Source organism: Raphanus sativus, unplaced genomic scaffold (genome assembly GCF_000801105.2).
Source record: "Raphanus sativus cultivar WK10039 unplaced genomic scaffold, ASM80110v3 Scaffold2270, whole genome shotgun sequence".
Classification (NCBI taxonomy): Eukaryota; Viridiplantae; Streptophyta; class Magnoliopsida; order Brassicales; family Brassicaceae; genus Raphanus; species Raphanus sativus.
In genome coordinates this window covers 4783-16466 of record NW_026617579.1, presented here as the reverse complement: position 1 = coordinate 16466, position 11684 = coordinate 4783, and the positions used below count along the sequence as shown (strand labels likewise).

The window sequence follows — 11684 nt, the reverse complement described above, 5'->3', positions numbered from 1 at the left end:
AAATAAAGAGATGGTTCGTAGAGAAGAGTGTCTTACCATATTTGCTTGATCTGATGGAGAAGCACGACGAAATGCATGTAGAGAAGGTGGTAGCTCGATAGAATCACAAGAGCCTTTTTCAGGAGACTTCATCCGCATAAGTACGTGCCAACTTAATTGAGAAAATAAACGCATACATGTCAACCCAAAATGAAAACAAAAAAAAAGAATTACTAACTGTAAGAGCATTATAGGTAAGTATGTACTTGTCTATCTTCATCTCTTTGGCCTTAGTCACTTGAGCCAAAAATGACTCCGCAGAAGACTTATCTGTTCCAGGATTTTTCTTACCCTGAAGATGAGCAGATGAGATCATAGTAAGACAAGAACATATACATACTGTATGATATCATAATGTTAACTATTGTATAGTATATGTAACATACCCATCCAAATGCAAATGGAAGGTTATTTCCTGTTCCCAAGGGGTAGTAGCAATTGGAGGTGGATTGGATAATTTAAGATCACAAACAACTCCAAGGAGCCAACCAGCTGTGCCATCTCCTCCTGCAACCTAATTAAACACATAACTCAAACCTTACGATTTTGTTAATTACAACTGATTCCTCCAAAAAGATGGTTTAACAATTAACACACCATTATTTTCAACTTCTCCTTAATCTTGCAAGCCAAAGCATCGTGATTTAGCCTCTCTAGGTTAAGATAGATCCTCTGTAGCACCTTATCCGGAGTCTCTTCGTTAAGATCGAAAACCTGACCAACAAACTTGTTATAATCAAAATATGTAGTATAAATATGACTATGTACTAAGAATAATAAAATATAGGATTCCATACTCTCAATGGAGAATCAATACAAATTCATCATTTTCTTGATTACTAGCGATTTGAGAAACCAAAAGTTTTATTTTATTTTTCTAAATCAACGAATAGTGAACCTAGTTTTTATTTAATTGAGTAAATTAATAGTGTATATGGTTTAGACCTGCTTCTCGTTGAGAAGAGAACGGTAGGTAAGAATGAGTTCTCCACCGAGTTGACCTCCACTTTTGGAGTTGATAAATACGAGAATCGGGCTCTCAGGTGGACGAGTACTTGGCACCGCCACAGCCTCGGCTGGCGAGAGAATGTACGAAGGAATGTAAAATTTCTTGAGAAAATCTGATAATGCTTCATACTTGTCAATGCTCGCCTGTGACTGATGAACACATTCAATATTTTAAAATCGACAACGTTAATTGTTCAATAGACAATCGAAAAAAGTTTGATCATACCATTAGATTTTCTGAAGATGTTGGAAAGGAAAAAAAAGTGTAAAATAATATTATTGTGTCTGGAGGGATATGAAGGAATCTCGAACGAGTAAGATATAAGTATTAGAGATCCTAATTCCTAAAGATATCTCTATCAAGATTTCCTCTTTATGTTTTTCCTTTTCTGTTTTACTTTAATTTGGTTAATGCTATGTTGTTTAATACGGTAACTAGGACGCGGTTTTAAATTAAAAGGCACATTGTTTATTGTATTTATTTTCCAGTAAAGACCTGTGTGCACATTGACACGCCATAATCGGCATGCATATCTAGTTAGCGCTGATATGGAGTCCATTCTTTTGTATTATTTCTTATCTTTTTAATATTAACTGATAAATATATAGAAATGGTAAAAATTTACTAAAAGGTACTATATTACAATATATTCTTTTTGATTGTTAGATTTTATAAATTTAACAATCTTGTATAAATTTCTATATTATTTGATTGTTAATTTTTTTTACAAAAAAGTATTTTATAAATTTAACATATTTAGATCTCGTATAAATCTTGTATATATATTCTCCAATGAATTCTTGCGAGTCATGTTTTTGATGCTAAAAGTTCATAGTGTAACGGCAACGCCAGCGTAGTGAACGTTTTATTTTGTTCAAAGATATCCTAGTGAACCAGTGGGGTTGGCCTGGTGGTGTTGAGGGAGCTTCGGCCCCAATACGCACCTGGGTTCGAACCGCTGGCCAGGCAATTGGGGTATCTAATTCCCCATAGTACCAAATGGTCCGCCTCGCGCCGAGGGGTTGGCCCCTGGGGGTGGAAGTCCCTCCAGGTTTAAAAAAAAAAAAAAAAAAAAATATCCTAGTGAATATCATATTTTTCTCAACCGGTTCTATGTATAAACCAATGAAAAGAGCCACAAACTCGAACACTGCAATAGAATTGTCGCAAAAGGTTTACGACGGGCTCATTTTAACAAATGACGAAACCCATTACAATATGAGGATTAAGCTGATGAGTGGCCCATTAAGTAACACGCAGGCCTTTTCGAGAAGCTCCCATTGCAAATGGCTCGACACAATCTTTGACTTGACATCAGCATCATATTTCCGACGCTGACCAATCCAGAAATCTAACCTAAGAGTTGATGAATGATGCAAAAGAAGTGAAACGACAACCCCACAACGCATCTCTTTCTACGTGTCACGTTCTCTGTGTATCCACACATCGTGAATTAGGAGAGTGAATATTTATATAGACAATAGCTTCGGTGTGAACTTCGGAGAATCTGTGGTTTTGGATTAAAGGGATATGTAATTCAAAGTTGGTTGCACAGCTTTCCACCAACAATTTAACAAACAAAAAAGCTTCAATTGATGTGCATTTTCAAATCTTTTTTTTAATAGTGTCAACGTGGATGGCTTGTTCGGAGAGACCCTTTCACAAGCAATCTATGTTAGTATTGTACTTGGAGTTGCATGAAGTAAAAAGTTAATTTGTAATTCTTCTCATTATCAATTTTGACAGCACAAGGCACATGACATTAACACGTTATTTGAAAAAGATTTATGCGTATTTGATGAGAGTATCCAACTACTTTACCGTCCTCACTCTCTCACCCATTGAAACTCAACGCTTTTGGTCTCAAAATTCAAAGTAACATATATTCTCGTACTTTTTAGTTTTTTTTTGTTTAAATCAAACATTCATGTAAAGTCAACTGAACAATATATAACATGAAAAGTCATCAATGTTCTTAACTCTGATTTTCACCAAGGCATTAAGGTGAACAAAATTACTCACAGCCGAATGGTTACCCCCACAAGGTCTATTTTAATCTCTTAGTCGAATTACTTTTCTATGAACAGAAGTACGTTATATTCACTCCAAAAGTACATTCATGAAATATGACAGAATCCAATGAAAACTCTTTGCAAAAAAAAAAAAGACAGAATCCAACTTACATGAAAATTAATGTAAAATGCAGTGCATATATACATCATATACGCTGACAAGAAAAAAATACAGCATATACTATCACATGGATCTCGCTTCTAGAATAAAAAATATTAAAACAATAGGCGATAATATATACGGTCTTATTTGCTTTTGTATATAATATTGTGACTCGGAGGGGACACTTGGCACTTAAGGCCCATGCCAAATGGAATTGACCTTGGCTCATCCAGGTTAATTAAGTGATTTGCATTCACATCCCTCTATATAAACGAATGAAATGGAGAAGGTATGAGTGCACCCTGCGCATTGACATTTATAAAACTTAACTCTTCTTTTTCATATTTAAGAAACTCCTTTTGGCTCTTCGATCGTTCAATAAGAGAACCAAACTATTAGTGAACCCTAGCGTCGATCGGTGTACATATATACCCTTTTCAAAATTACCAAATAAAGATGGGAAGATCACCGTGTTGTGACAAGAATGGAGTGAAGAAGGGACCATGGACGTCTGAGGAGGATCAGAAACTCATCGATTATATTCGATTTTATGGTCCTGGCAATTGGCGTACCCTCCCTAAAAATGCCGGTAAGTATACATGAACTTAATCAAAAGATTTATTATGTATACTTTTCTCCTAATAGGTTATGTTCCATCTATAACCAAACACTTATAATTCGTACTGTTCATCTTAAAGGACTCCAACGGTGTGGAAAAAGCTGTCGTCTTCGTTGGACCAATTATCTAAGACCGGACATCAAGAGAGGAAGATTTTCCTTCGAGGAAGAAGAAACTATCATTCAGCTACACAGTGTTATGGGAAACAAGTAAGCCTCATTTACATCATAACTTAGTTTTTGACGGGATGAGGTAGCTCTACTGGTTAGAGCTTCGGGGGCCAATTGTCATGCTCCCGGGTTCGATGCCAGCCGGAGGTGAACTGTCTCTTCCATGTCACTATTAGTGGTACTGGGCCTCGGCCTAGGTTAATACCCTCCCGGATGAAGTTGACCGCTGCCTGACCGGGTCCAGGGAATGACCCGCTAAGCGGGGAACCCTGGATTATCAAAAAAAAAAAAACTTAGTTTTTGAGATTCATTAGTTGCAAATTTGATGGTTTAATTAATGAAAAAAGCGATGGTGTACGTATGCATATGCATGCGGACAGTACATTTCAATAGTTAGGCCATCAACTCTACTAAAATATTATCATATGCATTGACCTATCATTTAATATAACATAAACTATGTATTAATCATGCATCACTAATTCTTTTTATGGTTTATAGGTGGTCCGCAATAGCAGCTCGTTTACCGGGAAGGACCGATAATGAAATAAAAAACCATTGGAATACTCACATCCGCAAGCGACTTGTAAGGAGTGGCATCGACCCTGTTACTCACTCCCCACGCTTTGATCTTCTTTATATTTCCTCACTTTTAGCCGTACTTATCAATCAACCCAACTTTTCATCAGTTGCAACACATGCATCGTCTCTGCTTCATCCTGATGTATTGAGGCTGGCTTCTCTTCTCTTACCCCCTCAACAACCACTCCAAAACTTTAATCCAATTCACGAACCGAACCTCGACCAGAATATTCAAACTCCAATCACATCGGTATCGTCTCAAGACTCTCAGCCACAAGCCGAATGTACAACTCCATCAAACAACGAAGCTACATATTTCGATCCTGTGAACGCAAGAGTAGAGGGTCATGCAGATCTATTGCCACCTTTGTCAGAGAGTTTTGACTTAGAGTCACTTATGTCAACGCCACAACAAAATAGTATTGAGGCAGGAGCCAACTCCAGCAGTTTCTTCGACTTTGGGTTTCCCGATAATTTTACATTTGAGGACTTTATGTTAAATTAATTATCGGTGTATGCATATCTCTATACACATGTATCCCTTTTTTCCATCTACGATTCTTGGTCTGTTGCATTTTTTTTATGGTTTAATGTATAAACTTATTCTTTTCTGTTATATTACAGTCAAATCTATTGTATATGATTTTTCATGGATGCGCATGTTAAGGCGAGCTAAATTATTTTTTCTCCAGATACTATATCATATAGGCAAATGACTAGCGTAAAAAAGTAACACATATAGAGAAATATAATCATCAGTCAGACTATAGTAAAAAAAAAAAGAAATCGTTGAAGTTGTCTAGCATTAAGAACGAATAACGAGCAACATATAACATTGTATTTATTTTTCAAAATGAACTCGGCCCTCTGCGTAGCATAACATTGCCATTTTCACGAGTGATGTTGGTAATGGTGGGTAAGAAGTCGTTAATTAGGTATATTGGTGAAAAGGGTTTTATCCAAAATGTGCATATTTTGTAGACCTTGTTATGAGTTCGAAAGACGAGAAGGCAATCAAGCTTGTCCTCAAAGCTGAACCCGTTACAAACGGATTAAAAGTTTTGTTCCTTAGCCTGATTTTGTATCTGTGTGTGTTTGCGTCTGTGATAAGTTTTGGGCCTTGGTGGGTTGTTTAGTATGGCATAAAGCCTCTTTAGTTTCTATATGTAATTCACTAAAGATAATCATGAGTTTCGATAATCATTATCCTAACACAAAAAGGATTAAAAAGGGCCGACATATATGGCTATATGCTATATATAGCTACAAGCAAAAACCGCTACAGTTTTATCATAAGCCGAGTCCAAAACCCTAATCTTCTTGTAAATTACTCCGTCATTTTGTTGTCTCTGTTAATATTTATGCTATGGGAATCGTCAAGTTATCCCTGATTTCCTTTTTTTTTTCTTTCAAATATTTTGTTTTTTTCAGTTAAGCGACACTCTTAATATCGTGGGATATCCGACGACTTTGAGGTTAATTATGGTAAGTGGATTTACCCTCATTTTGAAGTTGAGGTTTGATATTTTCTCCTCGTTGTTTGATTCCATAATTAGACGCTACACCAACTTTTTTAATCAAATTAACTTAATTAGATCTAGGGAAGAGTCGGTGAGTTTCTTTGTTTCCTATTTTTTAACAGAGTTTTTGATATTCTTGGGGTGTATCTTAGGTTAACCGCCAAACATTAAATTAATATCTCTATAAATTAATATAATTTTAAAGTCCCAACATTATTAATTTATAGAGGTTCTAGTGTAATAGAGGTTTTTGATTCTCTTGATCGTTATTAGTTTGTGTTAATATTATCCTCATGGCTATAAATTTTAATTGTATACTAGATTTTGACCCGCCCTTTCGAAGGGCGGGTATATTTTTTGTTTTAGTTTTTTTCATTTTTTTTTTCATATTTGTATTTTTTAATAATTATATTTGTGTTTATTTTTAATTATATTTATGTATAAAATCTTAATCATAATCTATTTTATAAAATAAAAGCAATTTAAAGGGTCTATAGAAGTACACCGCAATCGTTGAACAATATTTGTAGCATGTTTTGAAATCCAATTTGAACCAGCGGTTGAACCGGTAAATTCGGTAACTTAATATAAATTTGATTTGGATTTTGTGAAAAAAAACTTTATTTGAAACCTAATATTTTTTTTTGAACACCGTATTTGAAACCTAATAAAATCCGCAAAAAACCACTAAAATCCACAACCCGGTTAAAAGCGGAATCACTAATTGAATCAGTTGATAACTTTTACTTCTTCTTTTTTTTGTTTTAATTATGTTTTCAAAGTCAGTTTTGTATAATTTCTAATCAAGAAATTAGGTTTTTGAGTTTTGTTATCGATAATTTGTTAATGACATCTTACTTTTTTATTTTGGATTTGAAATTTAGTTTTATTATTCACATTTGACATATAAATATTTATGAATTTTTAAGTCATGATATTTTTTGTTTGATGTCATAAATCTTAACTTGTTACAACTTTTTAAAACATAATCCAAACTATTTTCGATATTTTTATCTCAGATGGAAATAAAATATAAAAAGTTAAGTTAAGTATTTCTAAATGTTTTTTAAACCTGCGGTTAATCTAATTATTATTTTATGTATTATAAAAAATCAGAAAATACTTAACTTTAGTTTTTATATATTTATTTTCATTGCTAATATTTTTCAATTGAGATTCCAAGAATAGAACTGGATTTTACAACTGAGTTCAATCTAGAAAAATTGTGTGCTCATCAAAAATTAATAATCTAACTTATTTCTGTAGGAAGAAAAGTAACTGCTTTGGTTATAGCCTTATAGGCAAAGAAAAATGGAAACTGTTTTTGGCATTAGACTATAACGTGGTTAGTGTTTAGATTTAGTTAGATTCAGTTATTTAAAGACAATAATAAATGGTTCCTTAAATAAAGAAATCAAAATGATGGACCCAACTAATATTAATAGGGCATACTTCAACTTTAATAGTATTGATAATCTAGTTCACAAAACTTTTATCCGATTCTTGGAATAATTAGTTGATAATTTGTTTTTTAACCGAGGGTAAATCTCTCACCGCATACGGCTCGCACAAAGACTCCTAAATCCATCCCGAGCCTTTTCTTCCCACCTCTCCTTTCAGTCGAGTTACTAAACTCTCCAATCCTCGATCAAACTTGCCCAGGCGCTATTAAATAAATGGGGGTCTTTCCCTTCGCTTATCGTATATTGTATGTATCGGCTTGGCTATATATATATATATATATATATGTATATTAACAAAACAAAATTGCAGGAGAGGGGGCAGCTTGACCATGACATATAACAAAATCGGCTCAAGCAACTAAAAAAGCTGGAGCGAATGCTAAACATAGGTATCCTTGTTACTGTGTCAGTGTCATTGTTCATCATCGGCTGCTACGGAGTAGCTTAACAGTTCCAATGTTTCAAAACTGAGCGTAGAGTGTAAAACTCGACTAATGACACTATTTAGATGTTTAGATGATTATAGGGTTTTCTTTTCTTTGGTGTTTTTGGTTTTGTTTAATTTTTTGAGTAATTTATTTATTTTCCAGAAAAAATAATAAATATAACCCAAAAAAATCTAAAGATCTGACCAATTTAAGTTTCATGATCGAATAAATATATAATTACTATTTATTTCCAAGTTAACAACATTCAAACATCTAAACCGTCCGATCAAACTATATATACTGTTTTTTTTTTCTTATAGACAGAAAGAACACAGTGCAACGGATGAGTAACAAACAGATTTTGAGACCATTTGATATATTTACATTACAACATCAATCCAACACCCACAAAAAAAAATATCAAACGAAATCACTCTGAATCAGCAAATCAAACAATCACTAGAAACAGAAACGAAAAAAGAAAAAAAAAACTATAAGAGGAGAGCGAGAAGGAAGGAGTAAGCAGCACCCACATGGAAGGAGCTTGGTAACATCATAGTTGAAGCTGCGGACGTTGTGTTATCGTTACGAGGCCCTCTGTTTCTCACCCTTTGCTTCATCACCACTGCAAGATTCCTTGAGCCATGCTCGTTAGCTGAACACAAATGAATAGTCTCGGAGAAGAAGAAGAAAAGGGATATGACAGAGAGGAGGATTATGCGTCTAGCTTTGATCTCACCCATTTCTGTTTATGTATTTTGCTTAATCTCTGATGGATATATAATTTGGGAAGATTAATGTAGAGGAATGTTGTTGACATGAAGAAAATAAAAGAGTAAGAATAAGTGTTGACATGAAGTAGAATTAAGCTGGCAGACTTGAGACTTGAGTGCCAGACTTGAGTGCCAGACTTGAGTGCCAGAATTGAGAAGTAACTGCTGGACTTGAGAAGTTAGGCAGACTTGAGTGCCAGACTTGAGTGCCAGACTTGAGAAGTAACTGCTGGACTTGAGAAGTTAGGCAGACTTGAGAAATATAGCAAACAGTAACTCGCTCAAACAGTAACTCGTCCAAACAGTGTTTTGGAGGAAGAAGAAGCAGTGGTTGGGTTGTTTGAAATTTGAAATTCAAATTTCAGATCTAGATCTAGATCAGAGTCTATTTATATTGTATTTGTATGAACAAATTAACTTAAGGAAATATAATTCCTCACTTCTCTCTTATCTTGCAAACTCTCTCTCTCTCTCTCTCTTGGTTTATCACTTTGATTCTCACACTATTCTTGTTAAATCACCACAACTACTCTCTAAATTCATACATTTTATCATGGTATCAGAGCAACAAAGCTCTTGAAACCTATTTTTACTTCCGCAAACTCTGTTCTTGTTTCAATTCATCTCTGTTCTTAACTTTCTCTCTCCTGTTCTTGGTGATTTGAAAGAGAGATGGAAGAAAACAGCAACAACAACAAACATCTCAACATACCTGTGACCTTGAAAGGGATTAACTATCTCTTCTGGGCCAGGATGGTGAAGAGAGCCCTTGGAGGAAAAGGTTTATGGAAGTATGCTACAACAGCAGCAGCTCCAAAACAAAATGTCCAAGGAGAAGATGGAAAGAAGATGGTGGTAGCTGATGAAGATAAATGGGAACAAGAAGATCTCATGGTGCTTTCAGTCCTCCTTAGCTCACTTGAACCAGCAATTATGGAGTCTTACTCATATTGTGAGACTACCAAGCAACTGTGGGATACTCTCTACAAGGTTTATGGGAATGTCTCTAACCTGACCAAGGTCTTTGAAGTAAAGAAAGCCCTCAATGGTCTCAGTCAAGGAGATGTGGAGTTTCAGCCCCACTTTGGCAAGTTCAGATCTCTTTGGGCAGAGCTGGAGATATTAAGACCTCACACTGTGGACTCGGATATCCTCTTAGCCAGGCGTGAAGAAGATAAAGTCTTTGGGATGCTGCTCACACTCAACTCATCCTATGGAGGTCTCATCAAACATATCCTAAGGGCTGATAAGTTTCCTGATCTAGATGATGTTTGTGCTCAAATCCAGAAGGAAGAGGGGTCTGTAAGCCTATTTGGAAGCAAGGGAGACTTGAGCATGGCTCATCAAGCTGAAGAAGTGGTCGCCAACAAAGCTGCTTACAAACAAGAAGATAGAAAGTCCTTGATCTGTGACCACTGCAAGAAGAAGGGTCATCTAAAAGACAAGTGTTGGATCCTACATCCCCACCTGAAGCCAAACAAGTTCAAGGAGACAAGAACTCAGTACCAGGCTGCAAGAGCCAACTTCTCAGCAGATGGAGTTGAGCCAACAACTCCAAACTCAGTCTGCTCCAACAACAATCATGGTGGAGGAAGTGCTATGGCTTCAACATCAGTGTACACCACACCAAGGACCAACCTAGATGAATTCTTCAAGAAATCTGACTTGGAAACTCTCATCAAGGCCCTAAAAGAATCTGGTATCTCTAGAACCCTTGGGATCTCTCTTAATGCTTCTCACACTGCTGGTGATATTTTAAATGTTTTAAAATCAGTTAAACCTTTGATAATAGACTCTGGTGCTTCTCATCATATGATTAGTGATTTGAATCTGATTAAAAACATAGAACCGGTGATAGGTAATGTGATGATAGCAAATGGTGACAAAATCCCAATAAAAGGTGTAGGAGATCTTAGGCTATTTGATAAAGATTCTAAAGCTTTCTACATGCCTACATTTGCCTCAAACCTGTTATCTGTTAAGAGAGTCACTACTGATTTGAATTGTCAAATTACTTTCACTCCTAACAGTGTGTATTTTCAGGATATTGATTCTAGTAAGTTGCTTGGAAAAGGTGTTACCAAGGGAGACTTGTACTTGCTTGAGGATACGAGACCAACTTCTGATTTATCTAGTGCTTTTGTTTCTGTTTCTGAATTTCCTAAAGATGTAATGTGGCATGCTAGATTAGGACATCCTCACTCTCATGCTTTGAACATCATGTTGCCTAGTATTAATTTTAAAAGTGATTGTGAAGCTTGTATCTTAGGAAAACATTGTAGAAGTGTTTTTCCTAAATCCAAGACTATCTATGATAATTGCTTTGATTTAATACATTCTGATGTGTGGACTGCCCCATGTGCATCAAGAGAACATCATAAATATTTTGTGACATTCATAGATGAAAAATCTAAGTATACTTGGATCACATTGTTACAATCTAAAGATAGGGTGCTAGAAGCTTTTAAGAATTTCCAAAATTATATTACTAACCATTTCAATGTCAAGATTAAAATTCTTAGATCAGATAATGGTGGTGAATATACTAGCACAGCTTTCAAACAACACTTAGCTGCACATGGGATTATACAACAAACTAGCTGCCCTTACACTCCACAACAAAATGGTGTAGCTGAAAGAAAGAATAGACATCTTATGGAGGTGGCCAGGAGTATCATGTTTCACGCCAATGTCCCTAAAAGATTTTGGGGAGATGCAGTGGTTACTGCTACTTACTTGATCAACCGCACACCTACAAGAGTCCTTCTTGATTCCACACCATATGAGGTACTAAACAAAAACAAACCATCTATAGACCATTTGCGGGTATTTGGGTGTGTGTGTTTTGTTTTTGTTCCAGGAGAGCTAAGAAACAAGCTAGAAGCTAAAAGCACAAAGGCAATATT

General features: G+C 35.5%; 3 protein-coding genes and 1 long non-coding RNA gene across 4 annotated transcripts; 1 reads left to right on the top strand and 3 right to left on the bottom strand.

Annotated features, from left to right (window-relative positions):
* Positions 1–35: 35 nt before the first annotated feature.
* On the bottom strand, positions 36–468 carry LOC130505431 (uncharacterized). Its single transcript, XR_008941676.1, has 3 exons — positions 426–468; positions 246–331; positions 36–151 (listed from the first exon to the last, which is right to left on the bottom strand). It is a non-coding gene; the product is annotated as an uncharacterized LOC130505431 (long non-coding RNA).
* Positions 469–627: 159 nt separating this feature from the next.
* Positions 628–1444, bottom strand: LOC130505432 (diacylglycerol kinase 6-like). The gene is made up of 3 exons (XM_057000028.1): positions 1274–1444; positions 985–1197; positions 628–753 (listed from the first exon to the last, which is right to left on the bottom strand). Exons 1-3 carry the CDS (start codon positions 1274–1276, stop codon positions 628–630), a joined length of 342 nt encoding a protein of 113 aa, XP_056856008.1. The 5' UTR covers positions 1277–1444.
* Positions 1445–3537: 2093 nt separating this feature from the next.
* LOC108852671 (transcription factor MYB41-like) lies at positions 3538–5205 on the top strand. Its single transcript, XM_018626168.2, has 3 exons — positions 3538–3812; positions 3922–4051; positions 4514–5205. The coding sequence occupies exons 1-3, from the start codon at positions 3680–3682 to the stop codon at positions 5097–5099; spliced, it is 849 nt and encodes a 282-aa protein (XP_018481670.2). The 5' UTR covers positions 3538–3679; the 3' UTR covers positions 5100–5205.
* A 3148-nt stretch (positions 5206–8353) lies between these two features.
* LOC108853364 (uncharacterized) lies at positions 8354–8806 on the bottom strand. The gene has a single exon (XM_018626781.2). The coding sequence runs from the start codon at positions 8746–8748 to the stop codon at positions 8497–8499; it is 252 nt and encodes an 83-aa protein (XP_018482283.1). The 5' UTR covers positions 8749–8806; the 3' UTR covers positions 8354–8496.
* Between the last annotated feature and the right edge of the window lie 2878 nt (positions 8807–11684).